The 21,968-nt window shown below is 36.1% G+C and overlaps 3 protein-coding genes across 17 annotated transcripts; all 3 read right to left on the minus strand.

Annotated features, from left to right (window-relative positions):
- Positions 1 to 1,707: 1,707 nt before the first annotated feature.
- LOC140957666 (PHD finger protein ALFIN-LIKE 4-like) lies at positions 1,708 to 4,698 on the minus strand. Of its 2 annotated transcripts, XM_073415001.1 has the most exons (6): positions 4,335 to 4,698; positions 4,220 to 4,252; positions 2,852 to 3,080; positions 2,419 to 2,554; positions 1,936 to 2,229; positions 1,708 to 1,897 (listed from the first exon to the last, which is right to left on the minus strand). In XM_073415001.1, exons 1-5 carry the CDS (start codon positions 4,423 to 4,425, stop codon positions 1,966 to 1,968), a joined length of 753 nt encoding a protein of 250 aa, XP_073271102.1. In that variant the 5' UTR covers positions 4,426 to 4,698; the 3' UTR covers positions 1,708 to 1,897; positions 1,936 to 1,965. The 2 variants fall into 2 exon arrangements, with proteins under 2 accessions (XP_073271102.1, XP_073271101.1); XM_073415000.1 differs by having other exon boundaries at positions 1,708 to 2,229.
- Positions 4,699 to 13,635: 8,937 nt separating this feature from the next.
- On the minus strand, positions 13,636 to 14,076 carry LOC140958040 (uncharacterized). Its single transcript, XM_073415441.1, has 2 exons — positions 14,017 to 14,076; positions 13,636 to 13,974 (listed from the first exon to the last, which is right to left on the minus strand). Exons 1-2 carry the CDS (start codon positions 14,074 to 14,076, stop codon positions 13,636 to 13,638), a joined length of 399 nt encoding a protein of 132 aa, XP_073271542.1.
- Positions 14,077 to 16,403: 2,327 nt separating this feature from the next.
- Positions 16,404 to 21,558, minus strand: LOC140956942 (uncharacterized). Of its 14 annotated transcripts, none has more exons than XM_073413905.1 (6): positions 21,148 to 21,558; positions 20,507 to 20,655; positions 20,097 to 20,188; positions 18,229 to 20,001; positions 17,428 to 17,578; positions 16,404 to 17,328 (listed from the first exon to the last, which is right to left on the minus strand). In XM_073413905.1, exons 2-6 carry the CDS (start codon positions 20,589 to 20,591, stop codon positions 16,601 to 16,603), a joined length of 2,829 nt encoding a protein of 942 aa, XP_073270006.1. In that variant the 5' UTR covers positions 20,592 to 20,655; positions 21,148 to 21,558; the 3' UTR covers positions 16,404 to 16,600. The 14 variants fall into 14 exon arrangements, with proteins under 14 accessions (XP_073270006.1, XP_073270010.1, XP_073270011.1 ...); XM_073413909.1 differs by having other exon boundaries at positions 20,097 to 20,169; positions 21,148 to 21,557; XM_073413910.1 differs by having other exon boundaries at positions 20,097 to 20,172; positions 21,148 to 21,557.
- Positions 21,559 to 21,968: the final 410 nt, after the last annotated feature.

The raw sequence follows: 21,968 nt of genomic DNA on the forward strand, positions 1-21,968 counted from the left end.
AACTCAAACCACACCTTAAACACACCCTACCAGCCCCTAAATAACTTGCTTCAGAGCACCTAAGACCCTTGTAAAAGGCCATATAGCTGCTGGAAAATTCTTCCCTTAGCCACCAACAAACCCTAGTGCACCTAACCTTCCAATATTCGAACCTAGACCACACTAAGCCGGACCATCCCTGAACCAGACCACCGAAGGACCAAGACCAAACCCACGGGTTGGTTGGTACGTTTTCGAAAATATTGCCCGAGCCCTCAAAAAGTCTCCTGAATCGTTAAAATTTGTGTACCGGTTAAAAATATGACCCGATAAGTAAAAATACCCAACTAAAGCCCATTTTCAAAAATCATACTTTAATACATCATATATTAAATAATTAAAAATAATTATTTAATAAAAACATTTTTCTTAATTATCTCCGATCTCCGTTCCTCGTTCGAGCGCGAAAACTACTAAAAGCCCTTACGCATGAAACTTTAATAAACCATGAATTAAAACACATATTCATGCAATAAACATCCATTTAATGCATTAAAACCATTAAATAAAACATACAAGAAGTTTGATAACTTGCATGCATGTGGTTCACGTGGACCTTCAATTTTTCGGGACGTTACAAGTATGGTCTCTTCAACTCAATTATCCTAATCGAATATGCAATAATAGGTATATTGAGAGTTGCAAAAGAATTCGATAACGATGTGATATATGTTTTAGTAATAACAGTGACATGATATGTACAACTGAGGAAACACATTTCCAAAATGCATGTCTTACTCTGACCGGAGATTCTTTGAATTGTTAACTCATCAGTTCACATAGAATATCCACACCCGTAGGTGAGCAGTAAATCCTCGAGTACAATACATTGGATCCTACATCTTTCGAAACTACACCCAACCTAGCTACTTTATGACACTCAATCGAGTCGGTAAATGGTTCAAAGTGAATACTCGTACGTAGAGTCTCTACGTTTTCCTTGATCAAATGACTAATGGTGTACAATTTGTACAATAATACGTTTTCCTTGATCAAATGATTAATGGTGTACAATTAGAGTTCTTTTTTTCATTTCCTAATTCATAGTAAAAAAAATATATACAAAGCAATGTAGTGGTGGGTGCAAGAAGATATTGCTTTAAATACCGATTGAGGCTTGCCATCAGCTTCAGCTCTACGCCTATACCTTCCAAAAATATGGCAAAAACTTGTGTGAAACAATCTCACAGGCCGTATTTTGTGATACATATTTTTTATTTGAGTTATCCATGAAAAAATATTACTTTTTATGTTAAGAGTATTACTTTTTATTGTGAATATCGGTAATATTGACTCGTCTCACAGATAAAGATTCGTGAGACCATCTCACAAGAAACCTACTCCCAAAACATTGATTAAAATTAGGTTACCCAAACCTTATTTTTAACGATAATTATTATATATAGTATAAGAAGTGAATCGATAATGTAAGATATTTTAGATATTACTTTCATATTGGCGGCCAGCCCGAGAATCAAGAATTTTCGTGATGCATGGAAAAAAATACAAAATTGCAATATGTTAAAGAATTGGCATCAAAATGAGAGATTAAAGTTTATATTGTTGAAAATTTATAATGGGCTCGATGGATATTATCCTTAATCATGAAAAGTCCGGCAAAATCACTTACATTCATTGGTAAACACTGTTTAGATAAAATATACTATGGATGATCCAAGAAAAATCAGAAATCCTAACTTAATAGAAACATGATAGTTCCACAAGAGGAAGGGACTGGTTCAGCTAAAATCGAAACAAATACTATACTACCAAGAGTTGACGCCCCGTCTACGACAAGTACTTTTTCATAAGCTGACACAAATTTTAACGGTTAAACAAGAAAAGTAGGCAGAGGCAACTGTTGAAGTTTATAAAAAGTAGAGAGAAAGATACTACACGCAGAGTAGTTTTATGCTCGACACGTCTCTAAGCTCGAGATCTCTTGTTGCTGCATGCGGGGCATTTGTATTGCTTGATATGCTCGGCTCGCGCAGGTGTAATCTTCACACACTTGCCATGGAACCACTTCTCGCATAAGTCACAGCATATCCAGAATTCATCCGATGCATAGTTCTCCCCACAAGCTCCGCAGAGGGTGTCTCCATGCTCGTCCTCTTCTTCCTCATCCAATCCCTCTTCTTCATCTCTTGGCTGCGACTTTGAAACTTTTTCCGAGGCATCAGATGCTCGCTGCAAGCAAACATGAAAAGTTATAGCGCACCAAGAACATTCCATTGTCAAACAGATTATACTGCTCGGTCTACTGAGCTCAAATCATGCTCAAAACTAGACTTGATTCTAAAACTGAAAATGTAACTGCGAAAATTGAAGGGAAAACATATCTAACCCAACAGAGTGTACGCCCAATCCTGTTCTTACCATTTGAGAGTTTGATTTGGATTTGTTGCTACTGTGATTTGAGACTGAAGATTTATCTTTCTGTTGCTTCTTTGCCGCTCCACTCACGACTTCAAATACAGATGGAAGCTCGTTGATCATGTTGAAGAGTCGCTTCCTGGATGAAGAAATACGGTGAGATTATCACATGATTAACAGAGGAATCAAACAGATGATTTAATCAAATTATATAACAAAATCTCAAGGGATGTAAATCTACTGCAATTGAAAAATTGTTCTCCAACAAATTACAAAATTTAGCAGCGAGGAACTATCCAATCAAATCTTTACATAAACGAAGTCTTAACCACACAATGACCTTCAAAAGAAAGGATGCAGAAAAATTGACATGATAGCCAGAATGAATGTAGTTCAAAATTAACATGTAATATTAAACATGGAATTGAGCATCCACCTGTCAGTTTTATCAAATCCAAATCTGGCACCAAAATAAAAGGCAACGGCAAGCAACCAAGCATCACTGTGGACGGCAACAAGGGATAACCAGTCTTTTTCTTGCATGCCATCTCTAGCAAAGTTGATGCCCAGAGCGGGCTCAGGAAGTTCAGGAGGTACTTCTTCAGCAGGCAAATTGACCTCCCACTGTTCACTAGGAAATCCATACAAACACAAGTTCTCCTTCTCTGTAAAGCAAAACATGAAATAGATTGACACTGGCTGAATTTTACACAAAAGACCAGATAAACAAACAAATGAATTTGAGAATATAAAGAGCATCGCCTAAATTAAGTGTCGGGAAGTAAACATAACAACCAGACAAAAAAATGGAGAATTGAAAGTTTTTGCTAACCTAACAAATGTACCATGTTTAACAGCCATTTATACCAGTCCTACAGCAGATTACCCAAAACCAAGAAACTTATAAACCGAAACCACTGTTAGGAACAACAAACAGAAAAATGAAGGGGAAAACAGCGAAAGAAGATATCAAGATTATTCAGAAAACATCATCAAGTAGAAGAGGGGAAAAACCACGGCAGCCCAGAGAAATCGTATGCATCTTTTATGAAAGCTTTGGTACAATTACAAGAGATATTTAATACATAATTAATAAATTCTCAGGCTACAAAAACTGCAACAAAAATACAAACATCCCCTTCAATAATACTCACTAGGCAGCAGTCTTTTAGATTCCATAAATTCTATCAACCACTTGATTAATGTTTTACCATAATGTATTTGAACTTCAGATTGAAGGTTTTCAAAGAGAACAACTTTTAATCCATTGTTTAAATTGCTCAGATAAATATGAGTGCCTATTCATTTCAAATTTTTATACCATTTGTTCCAAGTTTTTCTTTCACACCTAGCAATCACATTTCAAAACCTCAAAAAATATATTGATTTGAAATCCATACCTCCAAATCAGTTTTTCATATCAAATCCTTCCATCCAAATGCAATATCCAAGAACTTTTTAAAAAATTCAACATCAACATGGAGCCGCCAGGCACCATTTTCCTCAAATAACATTAAACTAATAACGAACATGGATCCATAATTCACACTCAACATCAACAGGGACACATCAATCAGCTAGAGCAACTACAAGTTGCAAAAAAACACCCCAAAAATAACAAAGCAAAATGCATATTTCAATAACGATTTTTTCACAACTAAATTCATGAAAACAGGAGTATCTTTTTCAGAAAAATATATTATAAACACATGACAGGCACTTAGAAAGCATCGATAAGAAAAAGTATAACAAACTAATATAAAACCACAAAGAAAGTAACATCTCGTTAAAAATAACCGGAGACCAGGATCACAATGCTGATAGAATTCTTCAACATCTGCAAAACAAAGAAAAAAAAACAACCCACATTAAAAAATAAAACAACAAATCGAGCAAAAGAAGAATACAACAAAAATTACCAGTAGTGAGAGCTTTAATGAGGCCACCTCGACGACCCTTAAAATCCCGAAAGACTTCTTCAACAGTACGTGGATTGTACCCGGCCTCCATTTCTTTTCCTTTGTTCTTCTTCGTTTAAGTACAGCTCAACAAAATAAAGAATCAAAAAGTGCCAATAAAAAGCCAACAGAAGACAAATTTAAGCTCGGGAGTCGGGACCAAACAGAGTGGTGTGCAAACTCCTGGGCTTCTGAGGGTAGTGGATGAAAAAGTAAAATTTGAAAGAGAAAAATGAAGGAGAAGGACGCCTCCGAGGTGTGAGAGATGAGGCGGATTTGAATCTGGCCAAGGAGGAGGGGTTTAACTGCATTTGAGAGTGGGCTGATGAGTCCGAAAATCAATTTTATATATATATATATATATGTAAACGGGATTAATGCTATGTTTAATANTGCTAAGAGTATTACTTTTTATTGTGAATATCGACAGGATTGACCCGTCTCACAGATAAAGATTCGTGAGACCGTCTTACCAGAGACATATTCTTAAACATATTAGATTACACAGCTTAAAATACTTTAAATTTAAACTTCTCAAATTTCTCTTCAATCACGAATCTTATTTTAATATATAATTTAAATTCAAATTATAAATTTCATGTCATGTTATACGACAGAAGATAATAAATAATAAAGAAAAATGAATTGAAACATAACTTTTATGATATGATAATTAACTTCTGAGACTTGGATCTTATGAGTTAATAAAAGAAATAATTTAAATATTGGAATAATGATTAATATAAAGTTCATTTGTTGAATTTTTATAAAACATAAAAATATTTGACAAAGATATATAAAAAAAATCAAACAACAAAAGATTTTATAATAATTTATGTGAATATGAAATAATAAATACTATAAAATTAAAATTCTCAAAAACCAATAATATTATCATATTAAAAATAACAAGTAATTAATAAAGTTAATGTTTGATTAGTTTGTCTAAGTTATTTTATTTTTATTTTCACTTTTTTTGGTATGATTTATTCTTTATAGTTATTTTTATAATAAAAATTTCATAATAAGTTCTAGATTCATCGTAACAATTATTTGAAATATAAAAAATCACTAAGTGAGAGTAGTACTAAGATCAGTGACCTCTTGAAAAGTTATCGTGCGTCAAGCTGCTGATGTTGCGCCGCTTGATCTGGTTTGCTAAGTGGCCCGTAAAATAGTGACACCAGATTTTAACAGGTAATACTGTGTATGCTGGGGACAAGACCGATGGTAGGAAAAATATAAGACTGATCTCTAAAATATATGAGACAACACCAGCAGATAGACACGCACCTCCCCAAACTCATAGGCCTAACAGCCCCACCTATTATCACCCAAGTAGTTGCACTCTACGCTGCCACAAGTATAAGGAAATAAAGTTGATTTTTGGCTAACAGCTATGGCTTTTAATCTAATGGTAAGTACTTAATCCTAGAAAAATATTATAGAATTATTAGTCTTTCAAAATTCTTATTTATTATTTTTTGCTTTTAATCGTTTGTATTATAAATTTTTAAATCATTAAAATTTGTAATAAAATATTGATTATAAGTATTAATTATTATATATAATAAGCTTAAACACTTTAATATTATATTGAGAACATGAACAAAAAGTTAGCTCAAAGAACATGAACAAAAATATGTTAATTAATAAACATGAACAAAAATATTTTTAATTTCTTTTTTAAAATTCAATTGTGGCCATCAGTACTGTTTCAAAAATTTTCAATTATTATTGATTTTGTTGTTACACGAAAATTAGAAGAAAAGAAACCTCAATCGCAAGCTAACATTGAAATTCTTCGATGAGTTCTTCAGTCATTCGTCCTTCATTAATTTCAATTTTGAATTAGAAAGTTTTTTTTCCTGCTGTTTTAATAAATTGGATACATATCAAGAATATAATATATATAATATTTTTAATAAATTGTTTTCCTACTAAGTAATGAAAGTTTGTTGGGTTTCTTAATGTTGCATTTGGACTGATGAATTTTAAATTCATGAATTTCATATATATCCAAATATATATATTTGTAGTTTTAAATAAGCAATAAAATAAATTCCAGATCCACTTTTGCATGTTCATACAGTGTTTATGTTAATTATGATATATTTCAAGTTCAACTAATAATAGAGACAATTAAAATCCGTTCTATTTTGTTTAAATAATGTATAAATAAGTAAGATAGCTCACCGGATCATCATGAACGTGCCTTGGAAGATCACTGTTGCATCCAAACTTGATCTTCAACATCTTACCAGTTGAAGGAATGCAGTTAATATGAAATGAATGATCACATTTACCACAATAATAAAACCAGAACTTTAGATTGATGTCTTCTTCACAAAACTCACGTAGGTAGTGGTGCTCTTCTTCTTCTTGTGGGATTTGAAAGGCAAAGTTGTAAATGAGGTCAAGTGGATGCCCATAAAATTTGTGCTCAACTGTTTTCGGTAAAAAGACACAGTTAGGTTGAATATGGTGACGACAAATTAAGAACAATCACAACCAGTGGCGGAGTCAGGTTTTCGTTTCTACTCGGGCTAGAATTTTCTAAACCATGATTGAGCTAATATTGACAAATGAAGCACCGGACTACTGGAAAATAAAACAAAATTTTATATATAAAAAATATCGAAAAAAACAAGTCACCCGGGTGGAGCAATGTATGGCTCCGCCTGTGATCACAACAGCAAAAATTTTTATGGCTATAGGAAGACAAAGTGAGAAGGTTTTGGGTGTGTGATTCATGCTTGACGATGTTCGGAGAAGTGACAAATTGAACATCCATGTAATCCATATAACTGGTTCAATTCATTGTAGGCTTTATCACATATGTAACTGTGGGTGTACCGTTTTCTCGCACACAAGGTACAGCGGAAGTTTTAAATTTTTGTTTCGACGTTTGAAACTGTCATTGGACGCCGTATGTTTATTTAACATTCATAGGTTGTTTAGCTTTTTTATTTGTTATTGTATATCCCTATGAACAAATCTTCTTCCTCTTGATTGTCAAATCCGGTCTACAGTCAGAGACTGTGTTTCTCACTTGGATTGCACTAGAGAAGCCAAATAAATTGTGCGTTGAGACTGGATCGTCTTAGAAATTCGGAGTCAATTCAACAGCGCGGGGCGCGGCCGTGGAAGAAATCAATTGGCCGAAATTTTCACCAAATTTCTTGGATGTGGGTGAGACTTTGAAACAAGTAAAGAAGGATTTTGGCGAATTTTGTGTGCAAAAACCCTCTCGTGTTATATGCACCCTAATGGTATATTTATAAAGTGTGATTCCTGATCCCATCAGGAATTCCTCTTTCATCAGTACTCCTTAATTCCATTATAATAAAACCCTCATATTATTATTATTATTATTATTATTATTATTATTATTATTATTATTACATCACGTATTTATCAACTTTTGATAATGCATGATATATTAATAATATATATGCATATAATTTTATATCTCCATATAAAGTGTATATTAATATATTTATACATGCACATTTAATACATGCATAAACATATTAATTAAAATTAAATAACTATTATTTAATTTATTTAATTAACTTAATAGTTAATTAATTCTAGATCTCTCTAGAACGTTTTTTTAAGAATTTGTACATATTAATAATCATCACTACTAGTATCATTATTTAATCAGTAAATTCTAAATTCACTAAATAAATGATTCTGAACTCATTATAATCTCGATCGACGATTTGACAATGCCGATGTGTCAATAATACAAGTCTTGTTCATATAATGAAAATTGAAAATTTCAAAGACATTTAACATATTGGGCAGTTGCCAGTTTAGTGGATTTCACCAAAACAGGCAGTTCAACTCTCCTTCCTTAATTAGCTATTAAGTTAACTTTCATTTCTTTCAACCTATGGAATCAGCTTATAAACTCATTTATAAGCATCATGTTTGATTTTCATCAAACTATAGTCGCCTAATTCAACTCATTGAACTTTGACTTTTTCAACGGGAACACATAATCTGATGCTTGTGTAACCCTCAATGATTTAGAGATACAGCTAGTCGTGGGTTCACATCTCCATGTGATTTAGAATTACATTTATTTTTATTTGGACTTACCCTAATTAGTCTCATTCTTTGCATCAACTAATTGATAAAAAAATGTCAGAACTCATTTCTGATTGAACCCTCAGATCATGGTAAGAGCGTCTAGTGGCATCGCCTCATTATCCCCTAGGTATCGATGATAGTGCTTCAAGAACCTTAAATTATGGTTAGGATAAAGTTTGCTCCCTTAAACACATATATCCCGATCAAATATTCAACTATTGGTATATCGAGAGTTGCATATGAATTCGATAACGATATGAATTATCTTTGAGTATTAGTAGTGACATGGTGTGTGTAACTAGAAAAACACATTTTCCTAAAACACATTTCTTGTTCTGGCTAGAGACTCTTTATACAATTAACTCATCAGATCACACATGATATTTTCACCCGTAGGCAAATGGTGAATCCGTGACTACAATGCATTTGCTCCTACGTATTTCGAAACTACGCCCAATCTCGTCACCTGATGAGCTTTAATGGAGTCGTTAAATGGATCAAAATACATGCTAGTACGTAGAGCCACTACACTGTCTAGTGTCGAAGTAAAAATTTGTACAACCATAATCGCAGACTATTTCACTAGATAAGTGAGAACCACTTGGACAGGTCGAGGAAAGGTTGTTCAGTGCATTATCATATGATCACCCATCTATATGAATGGATATCTCCATGCCCTTACCAATGAAACATGTCGTTTACATCACATATGCTAGTCTCAAGTTCAAGCGACTTTTATACTTATTTTAAGTGGTTGATTCTACTAGGAACCTGTCCTGAATATATAGTACACTTCTTAATGATTTTCATGATCTTATTTGAGAGGAAGACCTCATTATCCCTATTGTATATTCAAAGATTTTATCTATACAGCTTGCATATATATAAAGATAAAGCATAATGTCATAATTGAATAAAATATTATTAAAATAATGATCGTTTTACATTAGAATCAATAAATCCCAAGACACAAGTTGGCTCGTTGGGCAACTACTCCAACAATCTCTCACTTGCGCTATAACCAATTACCCATAGATCTTAGACACATTGCATCACGATGTTTCTCAAACAATGGTCCTGGCAGAGGTTCGTCAGTGGGTTAGCAATGTTGTCTGCAGAGACGATTCTTTCCACCGATATGTCTCTTCTTCCCACAATCTCCCAGATTATGTGGAACTTTCTCAGTATATGTTTGGATCGCAGATGAGACATTGGTTCCTTTGCTTGTGCAACGGTACTGGTATTGTCATAGTAGACCGGGACTGGATCAACTATTTGAGGAATGACACCCAAGTCTTGAACAAAATTCTTCATCCAAACACCCTCTTTTGTTGCAGCCGATGCAGCTATGTATTCGACCTTAGTGGTTGAATTCGTTGTGGTGTCTTGCTTGGAACTCTTCCAAGGGACATCACCACCATTGAACTTGAATACAAATCCAGATGTTAATTTCGAATCATCCACATCTGATCGGAAACTAGAATCAGTATAGCCTTCCAATTTTAATTCTCTACTCCCGTAAACCAAGAAAAAATTCTTAGTTCATCTCAACTACTTAAGAATGTCCTTCATGGCTTTCCAGTGCCATGGACCAGGATTCGACTGATATCTGCTTGCAACATTAGTGCATATGCAATATGAGGTCAAGTAGATATCTTACCATACATAGTACTGCCTATAGCAGAAGCATATGGAATGCGACTCATGATTTCTATCTCTTCATCAGTCTTAGGACGCATATACTCGGATAGAGTCACACTATGAGACATTTGGAGATATCCTCTCTTGGACTCCTTATAGAGAATCTCCTCAGTATGGTATCGATATATGTGGATGGGTGAGCCCTAGCATACCTTTTTTTTATCTATCTTTATATATATGTATTCCTAATACATAAGATGCTTCATCCATATCTTTCATGGAGAATTTACCAGCTAACCATACTTTAGTTAATTGTAAAATCCCTACGTACATCATTCCCAATGAGTAGTATGTCATCAACATAAAGTACTAGGAATGACACTGCATTCCTACTAACTTTCTTATGTACACAAGGTTTTTCAAGATTCTTGGCAAGATCAAACTCTTTGATAGTGTTGTCAAATCTGAGGTTCCAGCTCCTTGATGCCTGTTTGAATTCATAAATAGATCTCTGAAGTTTGCAGACATAAAAAGGTTTCCTCATAGTCAACACCTTGTCTTTGAGTATATCTTTTTGCTACAAATCTAGCCTTTAAGGTCACCACATTCCCATCCGCCTCAAGTTTCTTTTTGTAAATCCATTTGCATTAAATGAGAACGATTCTATTAGGGATCTACTAAGGACCATACTTGGTTCGAATACATGGAGTCCATTTCGAACTGCACGGCTTCAAGCCATTTAGATTAATCGGCATCAGATAATGCTTTTTTTTTTTAATTATTATCACGTCCAAGATTGAGCTCACTTTGCCCCTGTTCAAAAAGTAGGACTCATCTTATTAGGCGGCCTTCAGACCCTTTCGGATCTCCTAGGAGTTTGTGTTTCTTCGATTGACTATTGAGGTGTGGGTTCTACTATTTGTAGTGGGTGATTCGTGAGTCTCATCGAATTTTATCATCCGGATTTTTCTATGCAATATAAACTACTTCTCTAAGAAGCGGCATTCCTTGAAACAAACGCATTTTTTTCATTGGGATCATAGAAATAATATCCAACAGAATTCTTTGGATATCCCACAAAGTAGCTCAAATTGGATCTACTATCCAATTTGTCTCCCACTGCCTACTTCACGTAAGATGGACATCCTCATTCTTAAGTAAGAATATTTGGGAAGCTTTCTCATTCATATCTCATATGGAGTTTTATCTACTGCCTTTGTATGGACTTGGTTCAACAACTTTGCAACTGTTTCAAGCGCAAATCCCCAAAGGGATATCCCATCATAGATCAAACCATGTCCATCAATGTCCGATTATGAAGTTCTGACACACGATTCAACTGAGGCTGGGACACCAACAAGCAATTTTTCGTTACCGGGCCTTGGCCTATGGAAATTTGGTATTGGGTTCCCACGAGCTTAGTCCCTCAATCTGGTTCCACTGGGGCTTAGTCCCTCACGAATCAGATTTCGTTACCGTCAAAAATAAGCCACTTCATTCAAAACATTTTTATCGTTTCCATCACTTTATAAAAATACATGCATAGAATATCATTTTTCTTTTAAACTAAGCATGCAAACGTTTTTTAGAATTTAACATTTTCCATCATAAAATTCCATATTTTTTCAAAATAAACATTTTAACATTCATTACAACATTCAGGACACTGCCAAGGCTCCTAACATTTTTCAGGTGTGAAATGACTGTTTTACCCCTGAAACCCTAGTTTTCTCATTTTACCCCTGGACCTTAAAACGACAATCCGAATCCATCCAAACTTACCACAACACCTTAAAACACACCCATAAACATTTCTTAGATGTAAACTTAGGCCCTCGACTAAATTTCATTTTTCGTTTTAAAACTTTAACCGAAGTCCCGGTTTTAACACGAATCAACTACAATCTTAACCAAACTTTATCCATAGCTTACTAATACCTCTCCAACCCCTTTTCAATCCAATTCAAGTCATTTAGACGTTCGGAAACTCCTAGCAACCTACTGAATTTTTATGCACTTTTTAGCCAAACCCTAGCCCTAACCATCATCGAGTTCCTTCGACCCTAGTACTTAACCATCGTGACCAGCTCCTAACTAGCAATCGTAGGACCTAGACCAAATCCTTAGGAACCTACTGGACCAGCCTTAGCGAGCCATGCATGAGTACGTGCCTAGTTTTCCAATCCTTGCGCGCGGTCATGGCTAGGAAGTGCCATAGCCGTGCGCCTACACTATCTATCTTCTCCAGACGTGTGTGGACCGACATGGCTCGATGCTAGGACACTCATGAGCCCAGCCCCTCACCCCGAAAGCACCCCGTGCGACCTCTCCCTTTTATCCTCCCAAAACCATGCCCTAGTTATCCAAGATCCCAAATTTTCGTTCATCTTTTTCTCTTCATGTTCAACCCTTGTACAACCCTATCTATGGCTCCTAACCTCTGCTGAATAAAGCCCATATCAACCTTAACCTGGAAGCCTTTTGTGCAACATCCATACAATGAGTTTCATGTCAAAGGAATACAAGTTTTCCATGTATATGCCATTAAAACAAAAATATAAGAAGGGACATCAGATTTTTCATGCAACAATTATATTCACACACAATATGGTATGAATGATGAGAAAAGAAGGAATAAGGCATGTCTTTGCGTGATTCACGCACGAAATTCGATTCTTGATGCGAAGGGTCATTGGCGGAGAGATGGGGAAGCCTTGGCTGCGTTTTTCTTTCAAAAACTGATGTGAAGAAGCAAAAACGTGGGTGTGTGGTAGGGAGAGAAGCCCTATGTTTCTTGTGTGATATGAAATGTTTTCAGGTTTAACAATTCCATATTTTGATATAAATAATTGGGTAGAAAGTTAGGCCCAATAACCTTGGTATAATAGGCTCATTATAATGTAGGAAAAATATCTTGTTTAGAAAATTTTTCGAAAATAATAACCGAGCCTCCAAAAAGTCATTGTTTTCGTCAAAAATCGATTACCGGTTGAAAATACGACTCGGCATGTAAAAACATCTCAAAACACCATTTTCGAAAATCACCTATTAAATATGTCATATATTAAATAAATAAAAATATTTTTTTTACAGTCCCCGGCCTTCATTACTTGGTCGCGTCTCGAATAACCCTTGAAAACACAGTTTTATGAATTCTAATAAAAAAAAATCATATTTTAAACATGTAAACATGCCTATCACATATAAATAATACAATTAAAATGATTTAAATAAGTATTTTCTATTTTCCTATATTTGCATGCAGTTGGATTACGTTATCGCATTTTAGAAATTACAATTCCTCCCTCCCTTAAATGAAATTTCGTTCTCGAAATTAAGACTCACGGAATAACTCCGAGTAGAGACTCCTCATGTCGGTCTCCATTTCTCAAGTAGCTTCATCCTCCGAATGATTTAGTCACTTGACTTTGACAATATGAATGACCTTATTCCGGAGTCTTCTTTCTTGCCTATCCAGAATCTACGTAGTTATTTCCTTATATGACATATTCAGAGTCAATTACAGAGGTTCATAATTCAGCACATGTGAAGGATTCGACATGTACTTTCGCAGCATCAAGATATAAAACACGTTATGCACTCCAGCTAGCATCGGTGGCAACACCACTCTATAAGCAAATATTTCAATCCTCTCCAGAACCTCAAACGGTCCCATGAACCTCGAATTGAGTTTGCCTTTCTTACCGAGTCTCATAACAACCTTCATAGGTGCTACTTTCACAAACACGTAGTCACCTACTGAAAACTCTAGCTCCCTTCGCCGCTTATTAGCATAGCTTTTCTGGCGGCTTTGAGAAGTCTTTATCCTATCTTGGATTTTTACTAGTAGCTCTGCTTTCTACTTGATCAAGTCCGGTCCTAATTATCCTATTTCACCAACCTCGTCCCAATGTATCTGTAATCTACATTTCTTCCCATAAAGTGCCTCGTAAGGAGCCATACCTATAGATGATTGGTAGCTATTGTTATAGGTTAACTTCATTAGAGGTAACTTCGGTTCCCAGCTTCCTTGGAAATCGATTACACAAGCTTGGAGTAGATCCTCCAAAATCTGAATCACCCTTTCAGACCGATCATCGGTTTGAGGATGAAACACTGTACTGAACAACTATTTCGTTCCCATAGCTGAATGCAGACTCTTCCAGAAGTATGATGTGAATCTCGGATTTCTGTCCGAAACAATAGACACTGGAATTTCGTGCAGTCGGACTATCTCTCGGATGTACAGCTCTAAGTATTGTGTCATGGTGAATGTCGTCTTAATAGGTAGAAAGTGCACTGATTTTGTAAGACGATCAACTAATCACCCCAATGGCGTTGAATCCTCTGCTAGTCCTTGGCAATCCCAATACAATGTTCAACGATATATTTTCCCATTTCCACTCGGGAATAGGAAGTGGCTTAAGGTTCGCTGCTGGCTTCTGGTGTTCTGCCTTAACTTGGTGACATGTCAAACACTCGGACACAAAACACAAGATGTCTCGATTCATGCTCGGCCACCAATACAATGTCTGCAGATCTTTATACATCTTCATACTTCCACGATGAATGGAGTACGGAGTATTATATGCTTCTTTTATAACAACTTCTCTTAATGACTCACCACTAGGAACTCATAGTCGATCTCGGTATCGAACTATGTCATCTTCCTCAGAATACAGCTTCCGACCCTTCGATTCATCTCTCAGTCTCCATTCCTGTAATTGATCATCAGAAGAATGACCTTCGCAGATTCTATTCATCAGGGTCGACTGAACTGTTATAGTAGCAAGATTAAGAATCTCGCTCCTAGCATACACCGCAAGCTCGAATCTCTGAATCTCTGCTTGCAATGGTTTTTTCACTGTGAATTGAGTGATAACAGCTGTCTTTCTACTCAAAACGTCTGTGATCACGTTAGCCTTTCCCGGATGGTAGCTAATATCACCGTCATAATCCTTCACCAGCTCTGACCATCTTTGCTGCCTCATATTCAACTCTTTCTAGGTGAAGAACTACTTCAAGCTTTTATGGTCAGTGAAAATCTTGCACTTCTCCCCATATAGATAATGTCTCTAGACCTTCAAAGCAAATATTACTGCTGCAAGCTCGAGGTCATGAGTCGGGTAGTTTTTCTTATGAACCTTCAACTGTCTAGACGCATATGCTATCACTCGATCATTCTGCATCAGAATTGCGCCTAAACCAAGTTTCGAAGCGTCTGTATAGAGAACATACTCTTCTTTCTCTGATGACATCAATAGAACTGGTGCTGAAGTCAAAGATTGCTTCAGATTTTCGAAACTTACCTTGCAGTTTGATCCCTAAATAACTTCGCATTTTTCTTCGTCAAGATAGTCAGGGGTACTGCAATAGAAGAGAAACCTTGAATGAACTTCTGGTAATAGCCAGCTAGACCCAAGAAACTGCGGATCTCGGTTACGCTCTTAGGTACTGGCCACTCTCTAACTGCCTCGACCTTGCTGGGATCGACTTCAACTCCATCTCTAGAAATAATGTGGTATAAGAATGTCACTCTCTCGAGCCAAAACTTGCACTTGCTGAACTTGGCGAACAACTTTCTATCTTGCAATATCTTTAGAGCCGTTCTTAAGTGCTGACTATGCTTTTCTTTACTCTTTGAGTAAATCAGAATATCATCTATAAAAACTATGATCAGCTCCTTCACTTTTCCATAGACTAAGACCAATTTTTATGCGAAGTAAAATGCTTCGCTTTTTTTATGGACTACGATTGGTTTTATTGCGACGTAAAAACTTTTTACTTCATGTCCATCTACTTCGATATTATCTGTCTATTATTTTATTTAATATCTGAAGTATATAAGTGAATTTCTACCATTGCAAGGAACAACGTTTTCAATTGTTGACCTAATTTTTGGATATTGAAAATCGTTAATAGGAAATACATCAAGAGCTTTCTCCGCTTAAACATCGAAATAGTTGAAACCAAATGTTAGATAATAAAGTAACAATCTACAAACATCCTATGAATGCATATTAAAATCACAAGACACCAAACTTAAGTTTTGAGTGTTAAAACAGAAAATTATTTAAAAATTTTAAGCTCTTGTTGTGTATTGAATGCGAAAAAATGGTACTTTAAAAATTTTAAACTTTCGTTGCGTATTGAAGGTAAAAATACAGTACTCCAACATAAGAACGTTAAAAAATTGCACTTACTGTGTAACAAGAGATATGCTACAGAACCATTTCATGAAAAAGCGAGTGCCGTGCAGAAGATCTAACACATACAATATTCATACTCATAAATAATTTTATACCATTCTGATGTTCCACAAAAAAGTACATACAAATAATATACAACAGAAATAGTCCCGACAGTGAAAGGATGCAGATTGCAGATTATGTGCACCAATTTGCATCACAAGAGAGGGCTGAGGACCATACAGTAGAGTTGACTCAGAAAAGGAAACTATAAGTTGTTCAAAGAATGGATTGGCCTTACACCCCACCTGTTAATTCAACCACTGCTTCTTCTACAAGCTCTTCCAGCAACTTCCCTTCAATTTCCTTCCCTAAATTATCAGCCTCCAAAATCAAATGATCGATCCCTCCCTTGCCTACAACCTCCTTTCTCACCACTCGCTCCAACATGAGGCTATTGCCATCCCCACAGTCATCTGAAACACATTTGATCTCACCAGATAACCATAAATTAGTTCGGTTCCACACCTCGTCCAGCATTGGGAATGATGTGTTCCCCAATACGCTATTGTGGGCTTTAATGCAAGGAATGGCTCTTTGACCCGAGACTGACCCATATCCAGAAATTTCCACTAAAGCAGCATTCACACAGTCAAACACAAGCTTCCGGGTTGATCGTTTTAGCCTCCGCTTGGCCTCATGCGGTGTTTCCTTGTCTTTCAAGTCTATGTATTTGTCTCTTAACGATGGGTCTAATGGGCTATCAAGAGAGTGCCATCTGGCTAAAAACATGTTCGATTGCACCTCCCCTAGCAGATCAGAAACAGATAATAGTGTCTTGACGAAGAAGTACCATTCTCGTTTCTCTTCGTCTGTTCCTTGACCACAAAATGATTGGTTTGGGGAATATCTCGAGACCGTGTCGATGCATGAATCATCCCATGAAAGAGTGCGAGCAATGGATCCTATAGGTGGTGATTTGTCAATCAAGTTTGATTTCACAGTATTGGCTGGCAACCCATCACCTGTAACATAAGTAACATAAAGAAACAAAATTTTAGTTTAATAACATATCTGGCATAGAAAAAAAGAGTCGGGAGTGAATTTCAGGCAACGAATTTCACCATGTCGGTCAGGCTTGACATAATGGGGAAACACTGATGCCACATGCTCATCCTCTTCAAAGGGTGTATCTAGAACAGATATTGGACTTGGCTGATCCAAGTTTTCACCTGAGTTCCCAGATGTCACGGGCTTTTCCATGGAAAATCCACTCTGCAAATGTAGAATTCATGAACAATATTCTAAAGTTTCCCTCATAGTAAATAATCCAAATGACGGTAGCCCGTATTCAAGAGGCAGAATAAAGCATAGACCATTTAAAACCCCCAATCTCAGACTACAAACAAGAACCAATACATGCATTCCTCAACTCTTAACAAAATCCAATATTGATTTGCTACATCAAAAACTAAGTAAAGCCAGAATTAAACTTTAAAAGATCAAGCAGCCATCGTGCTGCCAGGCTGAAAGAAATTCTGTATGCTAATTCATGGTTTAAAAAGTAACAAGGATTTTCTTCCCTTCATCATCTGCCTCAAATTCAATCCTCATTAATATCACAACTCTACAATAGTATTACCAATTTTTGGTATGTGCAAAAACAGCAACTACTTACAAAAGCTCATATTAGTTACATAAGACAAAGAACAATTCCTGTAAGTAAAAGAATGTAAAGAATATAAAAAAGAGGTCTTTATTTTGCTTGTTTAACCTTTAATCTAACCATTAAATAAAATAACAGAGAAAACCAAACAAAAGACTTCTTACTTCACAAAGCTAACATATCTAATTGCCCCAAATAAGGTAAACCAAAAAAAAGACAAATAAACTGTAACATTAAAACTTACAAAATACCCAAGTACCTCTGGACATGTTGCAGCAAACTCGCCAACTTGATTTGAGGAAGATGCTTTGTTAGAAAGCTTGGGCCAACCAGGTGGAAAATATTGAAATCCTTCGTTAATAAGACCTTCATTTCCATCGCACCCTGGTTCAGGAACAATTTTGGTGTCAAACTCATCTTCTGTTTCAGATGCAAGTGACTTATCTTTACTAGCTTTTTTGTTCCTTGAGAAAAACAAACTTGACACTTTCCCTTTGAATGATGATTTAACAATTCTTCCCTTCGTCTTATCCTTTTGTGCTTCTGCTTTGTCCTTATCTGGAACTGATATGCTTGGGCTTAACCTGGTTCCACACTCAAAAAAAGAAACGGGAACAGACTTCAACCGCATTAGATTCTTTGGTGAAAGATTCATGCTTTCATTAGGCTCTGGTCCATTGTCGGCCAGAGAATTCGAACCCTTGCGCTCTTTGTTGGAAATGCCGTCTTCCCCTGACATCACTGCCTTCTTTGTCTCAGAAAGTGCAAGCATTTCACCCAATGTGCTGGAGATTCTCTGCGTGCATGTCTGCTCTTGGCAACTCCCATTAGATGCCATCATGGCCCATCTTTCAGAAAGACGTTTCTTGGCTTCTCTGCAAACTGATGACTCCGGAGAACAGGAAACTCTACCAAACGAGGAAGTTGAAAACGGACTTCCGAGCCTGTTAATGTAATCCCAAGAGTGCCTAGATAGAGGTGAAAGGACTTCTGAGTCACTCAGATTGCCAGCTGCGTATTCAATTTCTGATTTATTAAACGAACTTTCATCACCAACATAACCATTGGAGAACACAGAAGACATCAAGCCTTCATCATGGTGGTGCCTGCCAAGTTTCTCACACATTTTCTGTGTGATTGCTTTTGCAACTTCTCTTGATTCTTGATTTTCATCATCTCCTACTTCCCCCAAAATGTCTTCACCATTTATTACACTTGGTGACTCTACTCGTGGACAAATATCTGCCTTAATATCATAAGACCTCACAGGACTTGGCTTTAGAACCACTATTCGAGTTGCCTGGGAGGGACATCCATAATCCTTCCACCTTGCGGGAGAGGAATTCACCAATTGACTTTTCTCCAACCCATTCAGAAGAATTAAGGCACTTTTTTTAATTTGTTTTCCATCACTATTCCCAGCACCAGAAAAATCATTACTATTTGCCACTTTCGAAGGTTTAAGAACAGTGATACACTTTATCTCTGGAGGAGGAATGGACGGTAGAGTGTAAAGATTATGTGAAAACATAGAATTTGGTTCTTGTAGACACTTGAGGAATAAGTCTTTATTGGAATTCAACACTTCTAATGCATCTTGGAATTGTTTAGACTGACGAAGTTTTTCATTCATAGACATGCGTTTTGCTTCGACAAACTTCTGACGAACAAAAGCCATCCTTTTGTCATTTGAAGTTTCATCGTATCTTCCCTTATGAGGTGATTTCTGCAATGTTTCATAGACATCTTTATATTCATGTGGCTCTATGTCGCGAAAGAATCCATTTTGTTGCTCCCAGTAACACATTGGTGTGTCTGAATGACTACGAGAATGGCCTCTAGAATGGTTTCTCTGCATACATGCATCAGTTTCCAGCCTTGGAAGAGTGTCAAGCCCCATTAATTTGGCAATTACATTCGGTGGACTGCATCTCGAGTCTAGATCTTTGGACATCTCTTTGGCAATAAGGAACTTCATGGGTGTTCCATTGGATTTTCTGGTGGAGTGTGAATTCCTAATTTCAGATACAATCTGCAGGTATCATACAGAAAAAATAAATTAATGTTAAAGGAACTCGGCAAAGCAGAGGAGTCAAAGTTTTGTAAGACACTCGAACTTAACATTACATCATATAGAGAGTTTACCCCTTTCTCCTCCATTGGGTCACCTGATGGACTCATTCTTGTTACCTCTGATATGCTTCTTGAGAGAGGATAACCTAAGAATCAGCAACCAGAAAATTATCATTCAAGCATATCCATATGCTTAATAATGGGAAAACAAAAATCAAAGTTAATCCCTGATTGAAGAAATTTACAAGGAAAATTCAAGGAAACCATCAAAAGGAAAAAAAATTACAGGCCAAAATCCGTAAGCAATTGAAACTGAATCATGATGTTACACGCCATTATACATCTGCCAGTATAATTTAAGCCAAAATCATTTTCAAAAAGAAAGTGATGGATATGCATGGTGGCAACATTTCTGTGAAAAAAATACACAAATGTAGTAGAGGAAAATATCTAAATAATTGAACCTTCCCGATGGGGTTTATCGGTGAGCATCCGGTTTGTGGAAACCCCTACATTCAATTCAAAGAGGTTCGCCATCTCCCCAAGCATCCTGGAAATGTTTTCTCAAAACCGTAATTTTTTGACATTTGACGAATACCATTCATCTCACTACCTGGTACAGAATGTTCCTTGGCGTTGCTACCAAAAAAATCTACAATGGATAACAGAAAGAAGGAAAATTGTTGGCACTCCGCATGTAAATTACCTTTTGTAAGAAAATTAATGTTTTGTGGTAAAAAATATATATAAATAAACATAAGAGGGAGGCAAAGAAGTTGAGGGAAAAGTAGATACATTAGAAGTAGCGACATTTTTCCAGTGAATCACATCTAGAGCTCACAATTGGATCTCGCAACATATTCGTACAAAAGAAAGATAATATTCAAGTACATATTCAACCAAAACATAGGTAAATTTTAATTATGAATAAAAACTTTATCCTTAATTAATCTTGGAGAGAAAGATAGCATCAAGTCCAAAAAATAGAACTTTATCCAGAAACAAGTACCACTTTAATAGAAAATCATTCAGAAAAAGTAGCACACACGGAGCAGACAAAAAGAATTCCAAAATACACAACGATATATTCGATTTAATTTATCACCTTCGAAAAACGAGATCGGACGACAGCAAAGACAGGCGGAATCTTAACAAAAGGTACCGCAGCTAGCTCGAAAATCATCACAGCATTTTATAGTAAACTTTCATTTCCAACTTCCGACAATGTGAACCGCGGAACAGTCAGGGTATCCTCTTTTACTCACTCGCGGAGTCGTTTACTTTTTCAAGCACAAAATAGCGGAGTATAACAGGTGAAGGGAAGCACTACGACCACTAATCTATGATCCCGGTGAGAATGTAGCCGGAGATCCGCCGGGATTCACGTGAAGAAGAGGGAGAAAAGGAGCTTTCTCAGCTTGCAGTGAGCTCTGATCTCTTTTCCCTCACAACCGACTCCCAGTCGGACGCGACGCGCTTTGTTTATTCTATCTAAATTAACTGTTTCGGTTACGTATACATGATGAAAATAAGGTGCAAATTCGGAAATTGAAAAAGAAATTCGTAACGGAAACATTATTTAAAGTATTGAATAAAAGAGTAGGTTTTTGTTAAACGGTCTCATGAATTTTTAACTATGAAATGAGTCAACTTTATCGATATTCACAATAAAAAGTAATACTCTTAGCATAAAAAGTTATACTTTTTAATGGAAGACTCAAATAAGATATATGTCCCACAAAATACGACCCGTGAGACTATCTCACATAAGTTTTTGCTTTAAATTAGAGTCTACCTATAGGGGCCAAATTGCGTTAACTCCAAATTACAGTATAGGCAAAAACTTGTGTGAGACGGTCTCACGGGTCGTATTTTGTAATATGGATCTCTTATTTGGGTCATCCATGAAAAAGTATTACTTTTTAT

The sequence above is a fragment of the Primulina huaijiensis genome, chromosome 14, assembly GCF_012295235.1.
Source record: "Primulina huaijiensis isolate GDHJ02 chromosome 14, ASM1229523v2, whole genome shotgun sequence".
Lineage (NCBI taxonomy): Eukaryota > Viridiplantae > Streptophyta > Magnoliopsida > Lamiales > Gesneriaceae > Primulina > Primulina huaijiensis.

What these genes read in the sequence shown, in the direction of transcription:
- LOC140957666 (XM_073415001.1), bottom strand. Translation starts at nt 4,425, where the DNA reads ATGGAGGCCGGGTACAATCCACGTACTGTTGAAGAAGTCTTTCGGGAT. An exon ending in CTATCAGCATTGTGATCCTG is followed by an intron (nt 3,081 to 4,219) that starts GTCTCCGGTTAT and finishes TTTGCTTTACAG; the next exon opens with AGAAGGAGAACTTGTGTTTG. An exon ending in GGATTTGATAAAACTGACAG is followed by an intron (nt 2,555 to 2,851) that starts GTGGATGCTCAA and finishes TTCTTCATCCAG; the next exon opens with GAAGCGACTCTTCAACATGA.
- LOC140956942 (XM_073413905.1), bottom strand. Translation starts at nt 20,591, where the DNA reads ATGCTTGGGGAGATGGCGAACCTCTTTGAATTGAATGTAGGGGTTTCC. An exon ending in CGATAAACCCCATCGGGAAG is followed by an intron (nt 20,189 to 20,506) that starts GTTCAATTATTT and finishes GCTGATTCTTAG; the next exon opens with GTTATCCTCTCTCAAGAAGC. An exon ending in TGTCAAGCCTGACCGACATG is followed by an intron (nt 17,329 to 17,427) that starts GTGAAATTCGTT and finishes CTTATGTTACAG; the next exon opens with GTGATGGGTTGCCAGCCAAT.
- LOC140958040 (XM_073415441.1), bottom strand. Translation starts at nt 14,076, where the DNA reads ATGGCTCCTTACGAGGCACTTTATGGGAAGAAATGTAGATTACAGATA. An exon ending in TACAGATACATTGGGACGAG is followed by an intron (nt 13,975 to 14,016) that starts GTTGGTGAAATA and finishes TTGATCAAGTAG; the next exon opens with AAAGCAGAGCTACTAGTAAA.